Below are 24,431 nucleotides of genomic sequence, written 5' to 3' on the forward strand. Positions count from 1 at the left end.
CCTAATTTTTCCATAATGTAATTGCTCGGCAGAACTAAACGAGGAGATCGAAGGAACATTGATTCCTTCCATCTCTTTGGTTTAGTATCTTCGTTTGTATCGCGTGTCGAGGGAGATCGATGGAACTTTGATTCCATCTATCTCTCTCCGGGTCTCCGCTCGCAGCAACCTCCACGTGGTGAGACCTGGTAATCGGTATTACTCGCTGCGAGTAATATCGAGCTAATTGGCTGCGAATTTAGAATGGTTATTTAAGATAAGAAAAAGTTGAATACCTTGAAAAGTAACATTTTTATAGTGCGTATGAATGCTCGAGTATGTTAATTAAACGAAAGAATGAGATTGTATCACCGATGTATTGATATCTTTCAATAAAGTCATTTTTGGTTACAACAAAAGCTTCTATTTACCCATTATTTGCCACCAATTCCTTAACCGGATCCTATCACATTGCTAAATTACCAAAGTTCAAAATCGTCGAGAAATTTGGCCAATGTTCAGAAATCCATTCGGAAATCACGCAAAATCTTAATTCGCAGAAACTTTTGGAATTTGACGACATTTCCAAAAATCCCCGGAATAGGAATACCTTCTCGAGTATCATTTCCTTCCGTTACCAAAGCCAAAAATCGGCGAAAAATTTTAGCAGAAGTTTAGAAATTCGTTCTAAAATCCCACAGAATCTCAATTCGTGGAATATCTTGGAATTTGGCGACATTTTTAAGAATCCGCGAAATCGTGGCACTTTCTCCCATATCGTATACTCCTGACACCAAGAATCCCAACATCGAACATTTTCTAAAATTTATGTCTGAATTTCAACCTTTGGTATGAGGAGAACACTTTCGCCAAGGAGGTATGCATTTCGATTTTTCAAGTATTAATCAAATGTTACATTGATATATCTTATAGACAATTATTACTTTTCATATTTTAAAACTTTAAGAATCATCTCTTTACTTCGAAGCTCGATCAAAATTTATTTCTATAAGTTTCTTAATCATTTGTGATGCATAAATAAGATACATATTGTTCAATTAATATTGGGAGCACATATAAATGTTAGTAACAATCGCGGAAATGAAAAAACATTCACCGAAACCGTTCGCCTTCGCAGATTTGCAATATCTTGACGTTTATTCATCATAATTATTAACAATCGTCGTAGGACCATAGTTTCAATAATTATTAACAATGTCCTAGTATAAATAATGGCTTAAAATATCATTTCGTTGGAATATTCATTGCTCGCGATGAAATTTTCGTTGAGATCAAACTGACATTCTCAAGGCTGCATGTATCGATGATCGATTCACAAGTGTTCATCGCTATGATTTTTCTATCTAGAAAAGCGATTAATTGAATTTCAGCGATTTTAAATAAGAAATGCAACTACTACGCATATTGTGCAAATTATAAGAATTAAACAAATGTTAAATTCATGTATTTAATAAACAATTGTTACTTTCCCTGCTTTAAAACTTTACGAAACACATTTTACTTTGAATCTCGATCCAAATTAATTTCGATGAGGTACTTAATCATTTTCAATGTATAAATAAGATGCACATTGTTCGATCAGTATTGGAAACATGCATAAATGTTAGTAACAATGGTGGAAATGAACAAACATTCACCGAAACCGTTCGCCTTCGCAGATTTCGCAATATCTTGACGTTTATTTATCATAATTATTAACAACCATCGTTGGACCGTACATTAAACAATTATTAACAATGTTCCGGTATAAACAATGGCTAAAAAGCCATCAATTTCTTGAAATATTTGGTTAGATCGAACAAATACAATCGAAGAAACCGTGCGATAAAATAAATGAATCTTTCTCTACATATCGAAATTATAGTTTGTATGTATGCAAATATATTCTGAACCCGCAATTACAAATCCCTGTAACGTGGTAATTGCATGGGTTGCCATCTATTGGAGAAAGGGTTAAACTACACTTAAGGGGTGAAAACACCTGGCGGCAAAACGCTCAAGTTTGTCGAAGAATTGTTCTGACCCTCATCAATAGATGGCTCCACAAGCATTATCTACCGACATTACAGATAAGTATCTGCTTTCAAACGATATTCCCTATCGCTGGCGCCATCTATTGATGAAAGTCAGAACAATTCTTCGACAAACTTGAGCGTTTTGCCGCCAGGTGTTTTCATCCCTTAAGTGTAGTTTAACCCTTTCTCCAATAGATGGCAACCCATGTAATTACCATGTTACAGGGAATTGTAATTGCGGGTTCAGAATATATTTACCGATAATTACCGATACCACGTATAAGCAATTGCATTTGTATGATATTTCCTACCGTACGATAAAATAAATAAATATTTCTGTACAAACTTTTATATGTATCATCTTTCGAGTAAGTGTAAAATTAAACGAATTCAGCATAACGTTTTTTTTCTGCATTTTAGCCTTCCTTTACATATTTTAAAAAATCTTTAATACCTCGAAATCAAGGTTAGACATATCGATTATCGACTCTCAAGTCTTCATGACGATAATTATTCTACCTAGAAAAGCGATTAATAGAATTTCAACACTTTTGAGTAAAAAATATAACTTCTACGCGTATTGTATAAATTATAAGAATTAAACACACGTTATATTCATGCCCCAAATAAACAATTATTACTTTCCATGCTTTAAAATTTTATGAAATACGTTTTAACATCGAAGCTCGATGAAAATTAATTTCTATAAGTTTCTTATTCATTTGTGGTGTATAAATAAGATGCACATAGTTCGATTAATATTGGGAACACGTATAATTGTTGGTAACAATCGCGGAAATGGACAAACATTCACCGAAACCGTTCGTCTTCGCAGATTTCGCAATACCTCGATGTTTATTTATCACATTTATTAACAACCGTCGTAGGACCATACATTATACAATTATTAACAATGTCCTAGTATAAATAATGGCTTAAAAACCATCAACTTCTTGAAATATTCGTTAGATCGAACAAAGACAATCGAAGTAACCGTGCGGTAAAATAAATGAATATTTCTGTACATATCGAAATTACAGTTGGTGTGTATGCAAATATATTCTGAACACGCGATTGCAAACTCCTGTAACGTGGTAATTACATAAGTTGCCATCTATTGGAGGAAGGGCTCAACTATACTTAAGGTGTGAAAACACCTGGCGGAGAAACGCTCAAGTTTGTCGAAGAATTGTTCTGATCTTCATCAATAGATGACTCCACAAACATTATTTACCGACATTACAGATAAGTATCTGCTTTCTAACGATATTCCCTATCGCTGGCGCCATCTATTAATGAAAGTCAGAACAATTCTTCGACAAACTTGAGCGTTTCTCCGCCAGGTGTTTTCACCCCTTAAGTGTAGTTTAACCCTTTCTCCAATAGATGGCAACCCATGCAATTACCACGTTACAGGGATTTGTAATTGCGGGTTCAGAATATATTTGCATACATACAAACTATAATTTCAATATGTAGAGAAATATTCATTTATTTTATATTACGGTTACTTCAATTGTCTTTGTAACATCTAACGAATATTTCAACAAATTGATAGCTTTTTAGATAGAAAAATCATCGCGATGAACACTTGTGAATCGATAATCGATACGTGCAGCCTTGAGAATGTCAATTGGATCTCAGCGAAAAATTCCTTCGCGAACAAAGAATATTTCAACGAAATGATATTTTAAGCCATTATTTATATTAGGATATTCTTAATAACTGTTTAAACTATGATCCTACGACGGTTGTTAGTTATTATAATGAATAAACATCAAGATATTGCGAAATCACATTAACTGAATTTTGTCATGCTTGGTATTAGTAGTTAATGGTCTTAGTATAATTAATAATAGTCCAAAGCTTCTTTTTTTAATAAATACTAAGTACCTTTAATGTTCCTTTTTTTTTACAGCATCAATTTCAGTTCCCCTAAACTTCAATTCCATCCCTTTCAGGATCACGAAGAGTGGATCTTATCCTGGAATAAGTGGCTTCCACAGAGGGGGTGATGACACTTGCCCCTGTGCTCCAATGTTTGGACTAGTTAAGAAATTAGATAAATATTAACGCGTGAACACGAAGAGTTGTGCAATATCCAGAGGCACAGCTAACCGATAAATACGAGCCACCTTCTGTAAATCAACTTTGCATCGTTCGAATATATAATACTTACCGAAAACTCGTGGTGTCGTTCACTCTCTGGTACACCTGACTATGTTGCAATCGCGTGAATGCACCTCGTCCATTGACTTCTTCTTCGCGCAAGATCCAACGACCGATTGAAGCCGACGTTTCGAGTTTTTTTTATACATTGTCACGGAAAAACGAACGCGGTACCAACGGTGTTCCTTGAACGCGAACTGTTGAACAGTTTGTAAATTGTCAGGGGAGAAATTACATCGTAACGATTGCAAAACTTTTCAACGTCTACCTATCGCGAACCGTGTGTCGAGTGCAATTACCGATAAATGTAGCAAGGTAGGAAAATCGAAACGACATAGCTGCAACGAGTTCGAATACAATGGTAAGTTGATTACGCCGCGGGTAATATCAATTATCTTCTCCGTGTAGTGAATAACGGTAATTTGACAGATGTCAGACTCCGGAGCGTCGGTTCTCACATGAAATTATCGCGTATCGATTTCGTCCAGGTGACCACCGTCGAGTGAAATTTTTTATCGCGCGTATCCGCAGTTCGAATTCGAGCCTCGAGTGATGCACGCGGGAACACGATGAAGGTGAGACGATAGATATCATCCGTCGAGTCGTAACACGATTAACGTTTGAAAAATCGCGAGAAGCTCGAGAACGTGAGAATCGATTCGATCTTGCAACCGAGAACGAAGAGAGACGAGAGATCAAAATTCTTTCGCGTTTCGAAGCGCGTCGATATCGAAAAAATTTCACCGACGATGTTCAGCTGGTCGATCGAGAAAATTTCGTACTCGCGGATTTTACGAACGGTTGCATCGTCCGCGAGTGCAAGTAGATGCACTGCTACGCGTGAAGTAATTGGAAAATTCGAAACCACTTTTATTCGTTACGATATTTCCTCTTCGAGATCTGAATTCGTGCACTGGACTCTGCACGTGCTTCAAACGTTTCGGTTTTCTATGAATGAATGCGTACAATTCACACTTCACGATGCTTTTCGCAGATTGAGTACTGTACGAACAATTGTTTCGTATGTTACCACCCGATGTTGCATTCCATATTGTTCGAGCAATTTGTCGTGAATGTTTGCAGACCGACGTTGACATCAAAATTCGAGACACGCTAGCGTTGAACGAACGGGTCATTTCGTTATCCGGAGCCTGGCCAGAGCAACGTGCGAATTTACTTTTCATCGGCGTGGTGGTCTTCTTCAATGTGAACATAATTTTGCAATACTGGGATCTGAAAGACAGTTTGGGCAATATCGACGTAACAGTGGCCAATGTCTTGGAGTCCACTGTAACGACTTCGACGTATTTGGTTCTCCTTATAACCAAAAAAAATGGCAAACATTTGAAAGAGGTGATTGTCGCGATGAAGAAGGAATTCACGGACGAGAAAATGTTCAAGGACGACGAAGAGAAGCGTTTGTACTTCGCCTACAACATCATCTCCTATCGTTTCGGCAAATATGGGTTAATAGTCACGACGGGCACGGTGTTTCTTATGTATTTCCGCCCTTTGATACGTTTGCTCACGTCCACCTTCCGAGGTATTCGTTAACAATTATGTACACTTGCTTGTACCAAGAAAACGAATCCATCGGTGTTGCCAGAATTAGCTTCTTGGAAAACAATAGAAATCTAGAAACAGTGGATCAAACGTCATCCGCTTGACTTGTTACATTAATTCGTAACTGATAACTTGGTGTCTGACTGACCCCAGGGAATTCTGTTATTGTCAAAAATTCAATTTATTCAGTTTCATAATAAATTGATAAGAGTAATTTACATCAGATTTGTTTTCTTAAAAATGCTTAGAAACGTTTAAACAATTCTATGGGGTTCTACAGGCCCCACCATACCGTATATGTGACAAAGTAACTGTCATAATAGGTGAAATTTTCAGTGCACTTTCCAGCAACGACAATCGAGGACTAAACGATGATAGTTTATTCGTATCGTGAAAATATATATTGACTCGTGACACAAATTCAAAGTCGAATTTCTCTCATTTGGGCCTCACGTGTCGTGACTGAAAGTACTGTGTAAATGTAATGCTTGCAAAGTGTGTTAAATTCACGTGTTTTGTTCTACGTTCATTCTCACAGGTAATAGCAGCATTCACTATGAACTACCTTTCCGGGCTCACATCATCTTCGACTACAGGGAACCTAAACTCTACAGTCTAGTATACATGTATCAATTTCCTTCCACGTACGTAGCAATGTGCCACGTATCCGAAGTTAGTTTTATAGTTAATTTGGTATTGCATCTCTGTGCCAAATTATCGATTTTGTCCTATCGTATTCGAAATATTCAACCGAAACCATCGCAATCTTTCAAGGACGGTATCAGACAAACGGTTATCACGTATTTGGAGCTGACACGGTAAGTGTGCATATCTATTGTTGACAAATAATTTCGATATCGATCTACAAAATAATTACAATTCGTTTGATTTCGAAATCTATATCCATGTTGATGATTTCGCTAGTATCAGAATTCAAAGTATGTACTGATTCATTTATTAGAATTAATAGAGGCTATTGAAACAAATTGTATACGGTGATCCCGTAAATATTTGCAGATTTAATATCTCCGATATTGCAAGAGTTTGCGAAGAATTGGTTTAGCAAAAGTTCTTTGCAGGTTATCGAACACATTAAACGACATGTTTAACATGATCCTCTTGATAGAACTCCTGAGTTGCGGCTTCAGACTGGGAATTGCCTTTTACGTTGTACTGATCGTAAGTAAACGAAACGTTTAATGCACGTATAGTACAGAGACGAGCATAACTTTATTCGTATAAAAGATGACGAGTAAATAATAAAAATATATGTGCACGTTTTGATATATTTCATTCTATAATTTAAGTAACACTTCTTATCCAACGAGTAATGAATACAAAATTGTCTATCTTTTATTCTTTATTCGAGACTTTAATCTGGATATATATTTTACCCCATTTTAGAATGATACATTCGTATTATATTCGAATATTAATAATTGACTGAAAACATTTGCGTTACTATACACGTATGCATTTATTGTGATGATTCACTTTTCAGAAATTGTCTACAGAGCCACTGGTTGCATACAATTTCCTTGTATACGCCACTGATGTCGGTTCCTTTATATACTTGTACTCCTACATAGGCGAACAGCTAATGTACGAAGTATGTACATTACACATACAAATATTTCTTTATTCAAGCTTTGTTTACTCTTCGATAAGGTGACATTTTCGTCAATTTGTTAATTGACGTATAAACGTCCTATATAATTGTCCTATAATGTGTTTCAGTCTCAGAAGATCGGTGACGCGTTCTATGATATCAACTGGCCAGAAGCGGCAAACAGCGATAGAAAAGCATTATTGATGTGTATAATGAACGGACAAAAAACTATGTTTATCACTGCTGGAAAATTTTTTACTTTCTCGCTGTTCGGCTTCAGTGGGGTGAGTATCCTGCAACAGTTTAACCCATATATTTATAGTATGAAGTGTCTGTGTGTAATTCAACCCTCGAGAATGAAAAGAATAACACTTTGCAAAAGAATAATACTCATTCTCAAAATATAATTGACGTTGTAACTAAAATAAAATCGATTTATACGATTAAATTTATCTTGTTTCCTTTAGTTGGCTTTTCTTCAAAAAATAAAAGGGTTTTGTTAAAAGAAACAGAGGCTGTGATTTGAAATATTTAACGCTTCTTTTCAATTTGTAGTTCTTTATCAGCGAGTAGTATATTCTATACAAGTCATAATCAATGAACATTAAAAAGACTCGAGATTGAATGTGTAGTATTATCTCTGTTGCGATTAATTTTCCGATAGACACAAGAGAATATTCGTAACGATTTCCAATTCAAACAGGTCATTAAAACTTCGATGGGAGGTCTCTCCATGCTACGCGCAAGTATGTAAGGGAGCGAAAGAATATTCGCAATGCGATTACGATTTTATACTGTTATGGTAATGTATTTTATTTTGCACATTGTAACGTATGGTTGCTGATCCACTTTTACTAATATACCAGAAAAAAATGATAAAAAGAAACACAAGAATATCCTTCTTGTCTTTTTGTAAGAGGATCGATACAATTCGATTCAAGAGATTGGAACTTCGTGCGATTGTTATTCGTTCGTAACCACGCTAGAGGACAATGATCATCGTCAAATCGGTATAGTATTCGCCGATTGTGTAATCGTGGCTGAATCCAATTCGGTGGTCGTACAAGTGGAATTAACTGTACAACCGATTCAAATGATTCTGTCAATACAAAAGGAGATACATAGATCAGGGACGTGACTTCTGATTAGTGAAATATGCGTGATAAACATCGCGCTCCCAATTGGAAATATCGAAAGGAGCACAACGTCTTTCATTCATCTTACGATAGTGTAGACAGAATCAATTGGTCCGATTATACTTCCAATGTTCCCTCGTCAGTATCTCTACTACACATTCTTACGAAAAAACGACCCAATATGTCACCCTTCGAATTAAATGCGCTTTCACAGGAAAAATAGAGTACAGTGGGAATGATACAACTAGTTTCGAATTGGGAGTGGTACAACAATTCGACTTTTGCATTCTTGTTTAGGGAGTGTACTTCTACAAGGAACACCCACTGATTATTCGAAAACAAAAAAAAAGTTTGAATTTATCGGACAGTGTGATCGAAGATAACGTTCAAATGACTTGGGTAGGGATTCATTTTCAAAGAATACACGTGTTCAAAATTGCTTTCGTGTCAGTTACAACGTAGACTCTTTTAGTCTTCTTCGAACATCATTGCATTTTACGAGTCGAAATTATCGTCGTTAACGTGAAATTTATACGCGGTTTTATATTGTGACATGTTTATTTTATTTGAACATTATACATGTGAATATTATTTTCGACTATCACGAACCGCTACCTGCAATCTGGTGTACCTGTATTGATTTCCAATCGCATATATCGGAATGCTTCACGTGTTCGAAGTCTCATTGATCATTACTTCGGTGCAACACATTTCTGCAAAATATTCTATTCTGAACCATCGTGTACGAAATGTGTCCACTGTGTTGAATGGAGAGCTTTCACGATAGTATCAAAAAGTTTGTGATCTCGCATTTGCAGTTGACAAAGTAAGTACGTTCAGTTATTCGATCAAGATTGTACGAGTATCATTCCACCAGCAACAATCGAGATATCTACCATTCTTTTTTTATTATTGAACATATAATTGTCTTTATTAACGTCAAAGAAGTAATCTAGGAGGTTTTCTAGTTGCCAAAAGGGCGTGAGCAACGAAATGGACATCATAAATTTGGATACGATGAGATCTCACCATAAACAGCTTATAAAAGTGCAACGTCATATAACGTACTATATACGTTTATGTGCAAGTATCTGGGTTCCACGTGTCCGTATACGCGCGTGAGTATCCGATTTACAATTAAGTATAGTTTAAGTGAGTTTATATAGTGTTTCCATGTTATAATACAAGACGTACTTTTGCAGAACAGATTTGGAATATCGTAACAAGGAGTACTTAACTATAGGGAAAGTTGTTAAAATTTTAAGGGATTCTATAGACTTCTACAGTCTGTTAACATCCATAGGAAAAAATCAATAAAAAAAAAGGAGGAGTTATTTAATGATGTAGAATGTTTAAGGAATAATGGTAGGTCATAATTTATTTATTTTCGAGTTACAATGACTTGTGAAGCACGGAGAAATGGATATTATTCTTAAATATTTGGAACGTATCTCATTTCCTTGTTTTTCTCTTATTAAATATACAAAAGCTAGGCTACTAGTGCTAGGCTACTGTTGCGAAATATGTGTCGAAGAATCCTCAAATGATCGATTGCGCGTAAGAAATTGACTTGGGAACATGGTAAATAAATGAAAATTCAATACAAAAGATATTTTTAATCGTAAATCAAATACATAGAGATTGAAACATAGATAAAAATTAATACGAGAAGACATTGATCGATCGATGAATAAAAATTCTACATTGAATATCAACAAATGTGGAATATTATCGACACGTTCTTTGGTTCCTTGCGTTTATTTAACAAGAAATGTGATATTGTTTATTTCATAGTATTTTATTGATATTATGTTTTCATTACAAAAAAAAAATCCGTCGATTTTTATTGTAAATAGGGTACTTACAACTAAGCGGTAATACCATAGTAAAAACTTAATCCTTTTGTGGTAATTTATATAATGGAATATATACCTAGCAAAATCTGTTTCTTACCTCTTAAACGGTAAAGTATAAATCGAATGCGCAGAAAAATTTTTCTTAAATATTGTCTTTAGATATTATTCGAGATTGACTATTATTGAGGTGATTCTTCGTTGTTTCTATAGAAACTCTGAAAGGAGATGGTAATTCGTTAATTCGTCTGATATTTTTCATCTCTCTATGTATTCAATATATTGCTTACATTCTTTGCCACTTCCGACAGGCTGTTCGCCATTGCAGCACCAGTCTGTTGCACCATGTTGTAAAAATAGCCTTTCTTTTGCAATAAAACGTGCGGATGATCAAATTCCTAAAATAATAACGTTTGACAATACGTGTAAAGTATACATTACTCACCATCCAGCGCATCGAAAGTTTAAGTTCAAGTTCGATGAACAAAAGTACTTACAACTAGATGGCCTTGGTCCATCACGAGTATCTTATCACTGTCCATTATAGTATTCAATCGATGCGCTATAGTGAAGACGGTACAATCTATGAATTTCTTCTTGACAGTCGTTTGTATCAAGGAGTCAGTCTGTGGGTCAACATTGGCAGTGGCCTCGTCGAGTACCATAATTTTGTTTTTCCTAACTAGTGCACGAACAAGGCATAATAATTGACGTTGCCCGACGCTGAAATTTGATCCATCTTCGGATACTTTACTGTCCAAACCGACAGCCATTTCCAAGATGGTTTCTTTCAATTCAACTTCTTCGAGAGCTTCCCACAAAGCGTTGTCGTAATATTCGTCGAATGGGTCTAGATTTCGTCGAAGACTGCCGCTGAACAATACCGGTTCCTGCGGTATGATACTAATTTTCGAACGGAAATCGTGCAACGCGACTTTACTCGTGGGTAAGTCGTCTATGATGATGTCTCCTTCTATGTACGCCAATCGGAAGAGCGCGCTGATCAAAGAAGATTTTCCAGCACCGGTTCTACCGACGACGCCAACCTTCTCTTTGGGCATGACAACGAAATTCACGCCCTTTAGAACATAAGAGCTCTTAGGTCCATATTTTAGTCTCACATCCTTAAATTCTACGTAACCCTTGCTGGGCCACCCGATCGGTGGTTTTTGTTCCTCATTACTGTCAAGGAATGGCTCCTCTTCTAAGTTACTGTACTCCAGAACTCTTTCCACGGACGTCATCTGATTCTCCAGCTCGGCAGTTTGTCGCATACCCCATTGCAAGATTCCGATGACCCCGGTGATTTGTGTGATCACCAGACCGATGTCACCAGCGTTGGCGAGGTTCTCGAAAAATAGGAACGCGATCGTGATCAGTGCCACGTAAATGAGGCAGAATGTTTCGATGTAGAACCCGAAGGCTCGTGAAGTGGAGATAAATATAAACCAAGTGGAAGTGTGAAGATTTTGATGGCAATCGAACTGCCATGTAACTATCTTCTCGGCTTTGAACGCTCTGATGGTCGTTAGTCCTTGCAACGTTGCACCGACGTGATCGAACACGGGCGATCGTGCTGAAAAATGGTATTTTTAGCTGAGTACTAATCAGTAGTGTTCAGGGGTACCGTTCTGCCCCTAAGCTAATACAATTTGTGCCACCGTTTAATATATGGTGCGCGTATTGCTCTCAAAAGGATACTTACTGATACCTTCCATACGTTTAACATCACGACTAGTCGAAATGTAAATTACTCGCATATAGTAGAAAAGCACTATGACGACGAACGTCGGTATTAACAACCAAAGGCTCACTGTACCGACGATGATTACAGCTCCAACGAAATTTAATAACATCATCGCAACGTCGAACATTGTGAATGGCAGTTTTTTGTCGATGATACCAATGTCTTTGGCAAACCTTCGTTCAGAAATAGCGTCGTTAATGTCAATTGCACCGATCAGAGGGATATTTACGTACAGGATCAGTTCTAGGCATAGAGATACTCCTATACATTTCTGACCCGCGATACATGGAATAATCATAAACTATACAGACTTCTAAAAAGTCGTATTCAAGGTTTTCCGCAAGTGGAGCAGTAAACCTTTTTCTCAATGTTAGGGAGAACTCGAACCGACTGTAGTACCTTAAACTGTCCCAGTTTACGTGCAAATTTGATTCTATACCTGTTTAATATTCGACCCGCAGGATTGGTATTGTAGAAATACATCACAGTCCGTACGATACTTCGAAACATGTCTGCGTGCAAGTTTTTCGATGCTCGCATGCAGACCCCGTAGTACGCGAACGTTTGGAACAGAAAGATGAAGACGATGCTCAGTGTTAGCGCACTATAAATATAAATAATTCCATCACGAGACAGCGCACCGGACCATTGAAAATCCAACGTATCGTTCTCAGTCCTGGTCCATGATGCGACCTCGTTATTCACCCAAAAGGCGATCAAATAATCGCATCCGTTAACCATTATTTGTCTAACGAGAAAAAGTACCACCATCAGAACAACCAGGAACGTATTCTTGCTCGCTTTCCAGTAGGCTAAAAAAACTGTACTAGAAACTTTTCCGGACGTCCTTGTTTCCGTGACATCCGCCGGTCCATCGGCCACGGCTGTTTCCTCATCTTTTTTCTTCGTGGTCTCGTCCGAATGCCTCGTGTCGCCACCATCCTCCGATTCATTGGTCTCTTCTTTCTCGTTCACGTCTTGAAAGATTTTCATGAAATCGAGATTCATGTTTCGAAGCTCCACGAAGCTGCCTCTAGCCTGGACGCTACCGCTGCTCATCACAACGATCAGATCGGCGGGCTTTAAGTACTGTACCTGATGCGTGACCAGGATTCGTGTTTTGTCTTTGAGAAAACCGCATATACACTCGTGAACGATGCGACTAGCGACGTGTGCATCCACCGCGGACAGAGGATCGTCCAAGAGGTAAATGTCCGCGTCCGAGTACAGTGCACGGGCTAGATTGATTCTAGCCCGTTGGCCACCGCTCAGATTGATACCTCTCTCGCCAGCAATGGTGCTGTCGCGGTGCGGCATTGAGTTTATGTCCTGGTTGAGTTGACAGACTCGAAGCACTTCGTTGTAACGAGTTTCGTTCATCGGTTGACCGAAGAGGATGTTCTGTCTGATCGAGGAAGCAAAAACCCATGGCTTTTGACTGGCAAAACTTATCCTTCCGTTGATTTCCAGGACACCATCGTTCAGTGGTAACTCGCCAAGTATTGTCTGCAATAAACTGCTCTTCCCGGATCCTATTTGACCGACGATTGCCACGAAGTTACCTGCGTGCACGGTCAAGTCCACATTCTGCAAGGTGTAGTCTCTGAGTTCGTCCCATCTGGCGGTAGCGTTTTTCAAATAAACTGGAATCGACTGCGTGGCCACTTGATTTTTAATCGTGCACGATGGTTTCGATACCTCGAGGTGCAACATGAACTTCTCGAGACGTCTGATTGACACTGCTGCCTCGGCTAGTTGATGGATACCTAGGTACACAATTGTATATTTTTACTTACATCGGTTCAGACCAGCGTACCTTGTATTAATGTATTCGAAATTTTAGTTTCTATTTAAACGAATACCGCAACTCCCGCTTATACGAGTCTGAATCGAGTTCATTAGTTTTCATAGGTAGGAGGTCTAAAAAAAGAAAAAAAAAAAAAAAACAAAACAAAACGTTTCTCACAGTAGTATAGGTTCAACTCGACGAGTGGCATATGTGCGCTTGAGCGTTTATAATCAAAAGATTTATCTTGGAATTTTGTTTGTAAGCACATCATTAACGTACGTTGACTTTATTTGGTTCGATTCAAAAGTATACGTATCGAAATCTTTTCGATTCTTTGTGAAAAATTTGGAAAAGATTACCTTCCAACGTATCTTTTCGGTGGTGTTTGATCGCGATGGTGTTCGAATAATTCGAGTGAAACGGATGGAAAATAAAATAAGTAAACCAATTTGGAAAAAATAATAGTGGTTAAAATAAAATAGTGGTTTTTCAACTTGTAAATATCGATTGGTAAATATGTTTTTTTTTCTTTCATTTACTTGCGATTGAACGAAAAAGAAAAGAATACGTAGAAGTTCTTCTCGAAAAAAATTTGATCGTAACTATTTCCGAATACTTTTATGGAATATTTACGGAAAATTTCTGGGCAGTGTGTTAAATATTTCTCGTGTACAATGCGGATTTGTAAAAACCGCGATTACAATTTCGATGAACCGATTCAAACGTTCTATTATACAATTGATTCGCGGATCGTGGTAACTTTGTTATATATGTAAATTTCAACTTGGCAAAATTACGACGAAAAGTCCAAAGTAAATCTTTCTATCCCAGGTTAATGTAACACTTTACGTCGTTAGATACACTGTTTAGATAATTTCATTACTTCGGACCCAGATAAAGGAGCAACTTACTCAAAGCAAATCCAAGGGTCATGGACGTTTGTAAAATAGAATAAAATCCTGTTGTCATAAATACTTTCTCGGCATTGATAGTGTTCCCAGTTAAGACGTATGTCAATATAGTAATAAAAAAAGCGACACGTGGAACGTAGTAATCGAATGTTAAACCGAACTGTTCGATGATCGAATATTTTTGTATCACATTCACTTCTTTCCTGGAGCAAAAAATAAGCAGTTAAAGAAACACGTTGGGTGCAAACGAAAAGTTTTAATAAATCTCTGTTTGAAAACTTAGTGTAGTAGTGTTTGTTAGTGGATTGCATATAGTGTAAATCAAACGATGATGGCTTGTGGAACTTCTTTCAGTTTTTGATAAGTACCTTCAACGCGTTTGCTTGAATAGATCAACGATACCGGTAGGGCTTACTTTTAACGATACTTTGAGAACTGTCTCCATACCGTGGTTGTCGAATATGTTGTTCATTATTTATTAAATTTTCAATAGTTTAATTATAGCACGTGTGGTAGTACAAAACTTCACAAATGAAAAAAGAGTTTATTAAGTTTTCACTAAAATTTCATAGCTGTGATACGTTTACAATCCTATGTATGTTTTTGTTTCGTTTTAGCATCATCGTGAAGGTATTTAAATAGTCTACTCATCCAAGAATTGTTAAAGAAACGATATAGCTGTTTTTGTTTGTTTACTGGACAAAACAAGTGAAATTATATTCGAAGCAAGAGTCGAATTCGGTTCGGCACAACGCGTTGAAGGATTAAAGACGTTAACTTAAGATATGTATCTATCGAGTTTCTCTTACCGTCTGGCTTTCTCGACAAGAAACGAATATGGAACTTCCCAAACGTACATCTTAATTATCTGAACTCCGGCGATAATTTGATTCATCAAACTGAGTCTGTCGTCGGTCCTTTGGGCAGACCCAAGCGTTAATCGGGATACCTTCCAACCCAGGAACACTAAAAGATGCAATGTAAATAAAAGCTCTCTAATAATTTGTGCAATGGTTAATTCTAGTTTTATACTCGTATATTACGAGACACTCTGTACAATAAAATGTTCTATTCGCAGATATCGTATTCGATCAAATTTGACGATTTCCTTCGAATAACACTTCGAACGATTTAAATGTAACAATTCTTAAAACTTCAATTATCGTTAAAAAAAAAAAAGAAATATTTGCCGTTCAATGCTTTGTAATCTCTCTGTCTTACGTTGCATTGGTACGCATAACAAAAACGCGATCATTCCAGTAATAGCGCCCAATCCAATCTCGCAATATACAAAGTACGCTATTAGAAACATTTGCATCGGACCGATCCATAAGTAATGAATGCAAAAAACAAAGTAATCGAGCCTGTTAACGTCGTTGCTCAGGAAATTGACCATCTGAAAAAAACGGGAAAAAAAGGAAAAAAGTAAGGTCGTGTATCTAAATCAGAACGATCAACCTTAATTAATTCATTCGTCACCTGTCCAACAGACGTTTCGTTTTCAAGGACAGAACTGGACAGTCTCAGTATCTTTCTGTAGATGAGAGTGCAACACGCCACTCTGACTTTCATTCCCACGTGCATCAAAGTCTGTAGCGACAAATTTATAATGAAACAGTCGAGAAAAGGCAACAGGCAAAATCCTGCCGTGTAATAATACACCTGGACGTCCCATTCTTCTCTATTTGTAGAAAAATAACGCAACAGCCTGCCGAGTAAAAAAGGCTTCGCGATTCTGTAACAAAATGCAAAGTAAACGTCTACGTCTACCAGTTTCTCATTTATGCTATCTGCATGCAACCTAGTACGCTGTTCGAAACAATCGGAGGACCACATTTCTGAACAATCGAGGAGAAGAAAATAAAAAATCAGGAACGAACGACTACGTACGCGATACGAACGAAACGTTTGGCAAAAGGAATCACGTATCGCGAAACCAATCGTATCCCGATAAAAGATTGTTGAACTTTGATTCGCCAATGGAAATCAACGAAATCAAACGACAAAAGTTGTGCCAGTTTTCGTAAGGAATACGATAGCTTGAATCGATTTTCAAAATCCGTGGTAAATTTTGTATCGCGAGTGATGATTTTACTTCATTTTATCCAAATCGAAAGATCGATTCTTGTTGCTTTTTTTTCGAGGCTTCAAATTTTATAAGTGCAAAAATTTCGATCGAAACGAGACAAATTTGAGGATCATGGCCATCGAGATCGAAGTCAATTACGAAAGAATTTAGCGAAATTTCCCATGATCGAGTTAAAGCGTAATCGTACTTGTATGATAAAATTTCTAGACGAAACGAGGCGAATCCGTGATAATTTCGAGCAGTGCATTAAGATCTCAGTTAGAGAGTTATGCAGCTTTATTAGTATACCGTATGACAAATTCTAGAAAAAACAGCGCTAATCCTGTGTACATGACTAATTTACCAAAGCACTTATAGAGTACTCTGAATAAACTCGGTTTCGAGCCATCCTTTCTCTTCTCGCATCGTTTTATCTCATTCTCCCAATTATGTACTATACTCTGTCCTAATTTGTCGCTTTCATCGTCCGATAAAGGGGGATACAAATCGCTCTCCTGCAATTCTTTTTTGTAACCGAGAACGAACAGCTTGAGAATCCACCTGCGGATTAAAAATAATTCGATTTCGGTAGTTGCGATTTGTTCCCGACGCGAATAAAAAACGAGCGAGTGGCGTGCAACGTAAACGCGTTTAGGTGACTCTTACCAGAATGTAAGTATGGACAACGGGTTGGCATTTTGTCGCGGATTCTGCATTTTTTTCTGTGGCTTATTGTCCATTTCTTCTAAATACGACCGTCCTGAATCATCTCCAGACGTTTGCGAACATGAATTTGCTTATGGGTGTCCCATTTGCTGTAATAAAAAAATGCAGAGTAACGAAATCAATGTTCGATCGAAAATATACATCTTCAATAAGAGCCAATGCTCGTGTTGAAAGTTTATCAACGCGTTCGATACAGTTCATTTTCGATCGTTTCAATTGTGATTTTAAATTCACGACACAATTTCTAAGAGCAATGTATTAAAATATTTTTCAATTTTTTGTACGTCCATCGTTGTTTCTGCTTGTATAATTTCAAAGTTCAACGATTAATTTAGCGCTAGATGTAAATCGAAATCCTTTTCGATTGTTACGTTTATGATTAAGTAGAATACAATTTGTAAAGAGGATTCTCATTCATTGAAAAATCGATCGAAACTTCGAAAAGAATCTCGTTTAATTTATACTCGTAGTGTTCTTATTAAAGTAAAATAATATTTCTGCATATGCGTAGTTACGTAGTCTAGTACAAATAAAATGTGTATAGCAAAATTTGTTAAATAAGACTTCATACGACATTCGATATTGTATGAAAATTGATTAAAAAGTGACATGCAGGAAGGAACTCACCAATGCGAATAACGTGCTCTGCAAAGTAGATGCACATGCACTGTTTCGAAGCAATGCTAGATCTGAATTCTGTGTGTTTATCCTATCATTATTATGCGAGGTGTTATCATAAACGATATCAATTAAACAATCACCGTAACGCGGTGAGTAAATAAGAGCAACGCCATACATTTAAATCTTGTAAACATATCAAACGTATCACTAACCACCGAGACTCAAAATATTTTTCATTAAAATTGATCTATTATAGACGATGTTTGCTTGTGTAAAATTTATTATCTTTAAATATCGTTTCGTACGGAAGATGGCCATCAAATCATCGTATATTATTATGTTTTTTCATACTATTGACTGAAAAAAACTCGTTCGCGTAGAAATGGAAAATAACTTTCTTTTAAACATTTGATAAAAACGATTAACTTTTAACCTTCTTCCTCAATGGTTTTCATATTAAACAAGGAATCATTGCTCAAACTCCACGTCAGCTTTATTTTTGAAACCCTATCTTTTCGAAAACATTTCGGAACCAAATAATATTTTAGAAATACACTTCGTTCAACTATCACTGATACGGAACCATCATATTTTTGAACCAATTGTTAAAAAATCAAATAATATCCCAATCTTCGTACTGTGCAAAAATTTCATTATTCGAACCGTGCAAATTTAATTCTAACGATGGATACTGCTTCTGCAAATACGAATTCTTATTTGTCGCATAATCGTTTCTACGACCTTTCGAACAGCTAACCACGTCGAAGTTGCAACATATCTGTAGAAGCAAACTGCTAGTCTTTCTCTTCGATGTAAAATGATGGTCCTTGGATCGTTATACGTGCAAACTGTGTGTAATCCTGCATCGAACGAAGGAAATTGCAACAACGGAAAGGACGAACGATTCTTTCGTGTCTGTATTGGATACGAGGTCGCGTGTCATACAGGAAATTCCATTGTTGCGGAAGCAGATTTATCAGTGTTTGTATCGAGATTTACGACCGTGCTGAACAACATACGTGGTAGCGAACGAATCGTAAAAAACCATAATTTTGCACTCGTACCACGAAGAATTGTTACGCGACCTTTCCGTTTCTCGAACAATGAAAACTAACGACACAAATAGATGTACTGTTATGCAGGAGGGAAGGGTCGAAGGAACACTCGTGTAGAATTCAACGATCCCTTGGCACTTTACTTTGGTTTTGTTGAAATAGACCGACTGACAAGAATTTCACGGACGTACTTAGCACTTAGACATGACTTAGAGAAGAATGTATAATTGAATTCGAGCCAGAATGTAACTCTACGACGGTGAAAACGACCACGAGGAACATCGATCGGTTTTACAGCACATATTTTGTATCCTGTACATTGTAACATACCGAATAGTAATTATTTCTCAACACACGTTTGTAACACACCCGATAACAAATAGAAAAGTTCTGTATTTAGTAATTTCTTGCGAAAGGACCCTCGGGGTCTTCGATGGGTCTTTATATCGTTCGGTGACAAAGAAAGAGTTCGATCCTAGTCGAAGTGTTTTGGCTGACTTATGTTATCTGACTTCTATGAATTGGCTCGCATGGGAACAGAGATTAATCCTACGAATGCAATGCGGTAGGTATCGTAGCATGATTACGGTTTGGTATAACAGTACGACTGAATTATCTGCGAATAATTTGTCTCGAATAATAATATCGATAATGATTTCTAATTTTCGCAAGCGCGTAAGAAACGACAGCACGGAAGTCTCATTTCTGAAACAAAAGTTACTTGTTTCTTCATCGTCGTATTAATTTTCCCGCGATCAAGATATGTTTTCGAAGCAACTGCTCAACGTACGAATCAACATTTACGTTGTAGCCATAAAGAAATTAGCTTCCTAGGAACGCGTTTCATCGAAATATTCGACGCGTTGGGAGAAACGAAGGGCATATTCGTTCAAGACTAGTACAGTATTACATATACGTATCTGTAAAATAATCGTGCTGTTACACATTATATTTTATACATAATAATCGAGATTTTGTAATCTACCGTTTTGCAAAAACAGATTAACTGATAAGATAGAGACTAGTACAAGATCACCATTGAGCTTTCCAATTTAGAAGAAACTAATGTAAATTTTCTAGGAGACTGTAAAATCTTGTTTCATGGATATTGTATTAAACAATCCCCACGAAGAATATATTAATAGAATAAATTGTGATATGGATAGCCGGAGTAGGTTCAATATATAAAAAAATAACTCTTAAAGAATATTAGATCGATCCAATAACGGGAAAACGTGCAAAACAGACCGTGAAGTTTCCCGTGTACCAAATTTATCCGTATCTAAAATCATTTTTAACAGAGTTGATATTTTACACACCTTTCGTACGTACTCATTCCGTAGGTTTTTTTTCGAATTCCAAGATCAAAAATTAAGGACCATCCTCGCGTACGTATTCCACCTATTCGATGATAACAATTTCTCTCAAGAGTTTTGACATTGTTAAGAAATGAAATAAATATTATCACAAGAACACGAGGAATCGTAGTGTCTGGAGGTACCTTGGTGCCGGACTTCTTTCACTTTCACTTCCGCGAATCAACTTTTTGCACCGTTCGAATATTCGTATCGAAAACTCGTGGTCTGGTTCACTCTTCGCTACTCTTGATCACGTTGCAATCGCGTGAATGCACCTCGTCCATTGACTTGTTCTCCGCGCAAGATCCAACGACCGACTGAAACCGACGTCTTGAGTTTTTCTCTACGTTGTCACGGAGAAACGAACGCGGTAACAACGGTGTTTCTCGAGCGGGGACTGTCGAACAATTTGTAAATTGTCAGGGTAGAAATTTCATCGAAACGTGTGACAAAACTTTTCGACGTCTACCTATCGGGAACAGTGTGTCGCGGGTAATTACCGATAAATGTAACGCGGTATGGGAAATGAAACAACATTCGTAATTGCAACGAGTACGAGTACGCTGAATGGTCAGCGGTAAATTGATTACACCGCGGGTAACATCAATTATCTGCCTCCGTGCAGGGAATTACGGTAATTTGACAGGTGTCTGACTCCGGTGTGTCGTTTCTCACACGAAATTATCGCACATCGATTTCGTTCAGGTGACCACCGTCGAGCGAAATTTTTTATCGCGCGTATCCGCAGTTCGAATTCGAGCCTCGAGTGATTCACGCGGGAACGCGATGAAAGTGAGACGATAGATATCATCCGTCGAGTCGTAACACGATTAACGTTCGTAAAATCGCGAGATGGTCGAGAACGTGAGAATCGATTCGATCTTGCAACCGAGAACGAAGAGAGACGAGAGATCAAAATTCTTTCGCGTTTCGAGACGCGTCGATGTCGAAAAAAATTTCACCGACGATGTTCGGCTGATCGATCGAGAAAATTTCGTACTCGCGGATTTTACGAACGGTTGCATCGTTCGTGAGTGCAAGTAGATGCACCGCTACGCGTGAAGTAATCGGAAAAACCGAAACCGCTTTTCCTCGTTGCGATATTTCCTCCTCGAGACCTGAATCCGTGCACTGAAAGCTGCACGCGCTTCGAACGTTTCCGTTTTGCATAAATGAGACAATAGTTGGTCGATGGGACCGAGAACGAGAGACGTTGATTATGAATATAATTTTTTAATAGATCGATATTTTGGAAACCCTTTCACGATCGTAGTTTTTGGAAAATTGATTCTCCGACTTTCGATTTGCATCGATTTGAAAATTTTCGGCAGGAATCGACACCGATAATATTCGTGTATTCCTCTCGTGTATTCGGAGGATATTATTGATAGTTACGAGTTATTGCAAGAAATAACTATAACGTACTGTATGTTACTTTATATATTATTTCTCGGGAAGGTATATCGTTGTTGCTAGAACCATACGCGAAACTCAAATATCGAAAACGGTATTAGATGCAATTTGTCTAGATCCCTTAATTCTTATTTACAGCGTCAAGTAAACATTTTACCTGTTCCCAGAACGCTCTTCGACACATACTCCAATTTCGTGTATATTTCTTCGAAAAGATAAAATTTGTACATAGATACGTCTGGACGTATTTTATTTTCCATAGATATAAGGATAGAAACAAACGACGCGAAAATCAACGGGAAAATTTTCGACTTCACGCGATTATTATAATTCCTAGTTTATTTATGCGTACATGTACTCTACCGAAGGAAAGTAATGAGTAACAGCATAGATCACGTATTTTGCTCGCGGAAAGAGTCAATATACGGTACAATAATAGATTATTGTACAACTGCTACAACTGTACAACTGTACAAATACAACTGCTCTTCGTTGCACAAATAATGCGTACAATTTGTACTTCTCGCTGCTTTTCGCAGTTTGAGTACTGTACGAACAACTGTTTCGTATGTTACGACCCGATGTTCATTGCATTCCCGAGATTCTTCGAGCAATTTGTCGTGTATGTTTGCAGACCGACGTTGAAATCAAAATTCGAGACTCGCTAGCGTTGAACGAACGACTCTTTTCGTTATCTGGAGCCTGGCCAGGACAACGTGCACATCTACTCTTCATCGGTGTGGTGGTCTACTTCGGTCTGAACCTAATTTTGCAGTATTGGGATCTGAAAGACAGTTTGGGCAATATCGACGTAACGGTAACCAATATATTGGAATCCATGGTAACGACCTCGACGTATTTGGTTCTCCTTCTTACAAAAAAAAATGGCAAACCTTTGAAAGAGGTGATTGTCGCGATGAAGAAGGAACTCACGGACGAGAAAATGTTCAAGGACGACGAAGAGAAGCGTTTGTACTTCGCCTACAACACCATCTGCTATCGTTTCGGCAAATATGCGTCAATAGCCACGATGACCACGGTGTTTCTTATGTACATCCATCCTTTGATACGCTTGCTCACGTCCACTTTCCGAGGTATTCGTTAACAATGATGTACACCTGCACGTACCAAGAAAACGAATCGATCGGTGTTGCCAGAATTAGCTTCTTGGAAAACAATAGATATCTGCAAACAGTGGATCAAACGTCATCCGCTTGACGTGTTACATTAACTGATAACGTGGTATACGACAGACCCCAGGGAATTCTGTTATTGTCAAAAATTCAATTTATCCAGTTTCATGATAAATTATATAAGAGTAATTTACAACAGATTTGTTTTCTTAAAAATGCTTAAAAACGTTCAAACAATTCTATGGGGTTCTACAGGCCCCACCATAACGTATATGTGACAAAGTAACTGTCATAATAGGTGATATTTTCAGTGCACTTTCCAGTAACGACAATCGAGGACTAAACGATGATATTTTATTCGTATCGTGAAAATATATATTGACTCGTGATACAAATTCAAAGTCGAATTTCTCTCATTTGGACCTCACGTGTCGTGACTGAAAGTACTGTGTAAATGTAATGCTTGCAAAGTGTGTTAAATTCACGTGTCTTGTTCTACGGTCATTCTCACAGGTAATACTAGCATTCACTATGAACTACCTTTCCGGGCTCACATCGTCTTCGACTACAGGGAACCTAAACTCTACAGTCTAGTATACGTGTACCAACTTCCTTCCACGTACATACCAATGTGCCATGTAGCCGAAGTTAGTTTTATAGTTAATTTGGTATTGCATCTCTGTGCCAAATTATCGATTTTGTCCTATCGTATTCGAAATATACAACCGAAACCATCGCAATCTTTCAAGGATGGCATCAGACAAACGGTTATCACGCATTTGGAGCTGACACGGTAAGCGTGCATATCTATTGTTGAGAAATAACTTCGATATCGATCTACAAAATAATTACAATTCGTTTGATTTCGAAATCTATATCCATGTTGATAATTTCGCGAGTATCAAAATTCAAAGTATGTACTGATTCGTTTATTAGAATTAATAGAAGCTATTGCGAAGAATTTGTTTAGAAAAATTTCTTTGCAGGTTGTCGAACACATTAAACGACGTGTTTAACTTGATCCTCTTGATAGAACTCCTGAGTTGCGGCTTCAGACTGGGAATTGCCTTTTACGTTGTACTGATCGTACGTAAATGAATTTGTTTAACACGTGGGATGTTGCAAAGACTTTGTCGCACGACTAGGTATAATTACGATTAAAGCTTTTAAAAGTGTTTTACAAAACTTTGGGCGTTATATCACGCGACAAGAGCCAAAAAAATTAGAAGGTTTTTTTAAAAATTCTACAGAAATACGCTTTTGAT

At 37.5% G+C, this 24,431-nt stretch overlaps 2 protein-coding genes across 7 annotated transcripts in view; one reads left to right on the top strand and one right to left on the bottom strand.

Moving 5' to 3' along the window:
- Positions 1-6,857: 6,857 nt before the first annotated feature.
- LOC143153655 (odorant receptor 82a-like) lies at positions 6,858-8,187 on the top strand. The gene is made up of 5 exons (XM_076325073.1): positions 6,858-6,926; positions 7,152-7,163; positions 7,249-7,356; positions 7,485-7,640; positions 8,060-8,187. Exons 1-5 carry the CDS (start codon positions 6,858-6,860, stop codon positions 8,108-8,110), a joined length of 396 nt encoding a protein of 131 aa, XP_076181188.1. The 3' UTR covers positions 8,111-8,187.
- A 1,906-nt stretch (positions 8,188-10,093) lies between these two features.
- The window catches only part of LOC143154097 (putative multidrug resistance-associated protein lethal(2)03659), a 59,092-nt gene continuing 44,754 nt past the window's right edge, over positions 10,094-24,431 (bottom strand). For 3 of the 6 annotated variants that reach the window (XM_076325914.1, XM_076325912.1, XM_076325918.1), the window contains 11 exons: positions 17,527-17,675; positions 17,170-17,421; positions 16,272-16,527; positions 16,014-16,188; positions 15,602-15,758; positions 14,793-14,995; positions 12,532-13,858; positions 12,051-12,265; positions 10,843-11,921; positions 10,636-10,743; positions 10,094-10,563 (listed from right to left, as the gene is read on the bottom strand). In XM_076325914.1, the coding sequence (XP_076182029.1) occupies positions 10,528-10,563; positions 10,636-10,743; positions 10,843-11,921; positions 12,051-12,265; positions 12,532-13,858; positions 14,793-14,995; positions 15,602-15,758; positions 16,014-16,188; positions 16,272-16,527; positions 17,170-17,421; positions 17,527-17,600 (3,882 nt within the window). In that variant the 5' untranslated portion in view covers positions 17,601-17,675 and the 3' untranslated portion in view covers positions 10,094-10,527. Of the gene's footprint in view, positions 10,564-10,635; positions 10,744-10,842; positions 11,922-12,050; positions 12,266-12,531; positions 13,859-14,792; positions 14,996-15,601; positions 15,759-16,013; positions 16,189-16,271; positions 16,528-17,169; positions 17,422-17,526; positions 17,676-18,213; positions 18,233-20,581; positions 20,664-20,763; positions 20,938-24,431 lie in introns of those variants that run through there. The other 3 variants (XM_076325911.1, XM_076325913.1, XM_076325915.1) reach the window with 3 other exon arrangements.

The sequence above is a fragment of the Ptiloglossa arizonensis genome, chromosome 13 (genome assembly GCF_051014685.1).
Source record: "Ptiloglossa arizonensis isolate GNS036 chromosome 13, iyPtiAriz1_principal, whole genome shotgun sequence".
NCBI classification, from domain to species: Eukaryota; Metazoa; Arthropoda; class Insecta; order Hymenoptera; family Colletidae; genus Ptiloglossa; species Ptiloglossa arizonensis.

Bases quoted from the DNA above. Each gene is read 5' to 3' on its own strand.
- LOC143153655 (XM_076325073.1), top strand. From the start codon at position 6,858: ATGATCCTCTTGATAGAACTCCTGAGTTGCGGCTTCAGACTGGGAATT. The intron at 7,357-7,484 runs GTATGTACATTA...AATGTGTTTCAG, and splicing joins GCGAACAGCTAATGTACGAA to TCTCAGAAGATCGGTGACGC. The intron at 7,641-8,059 runs GTGAGTATCCTG...CAATTCAAACAG, and splicing joins CGCTGTTCGGCTTCAGTGGG to GTCATTAAAACTTCGATGGG.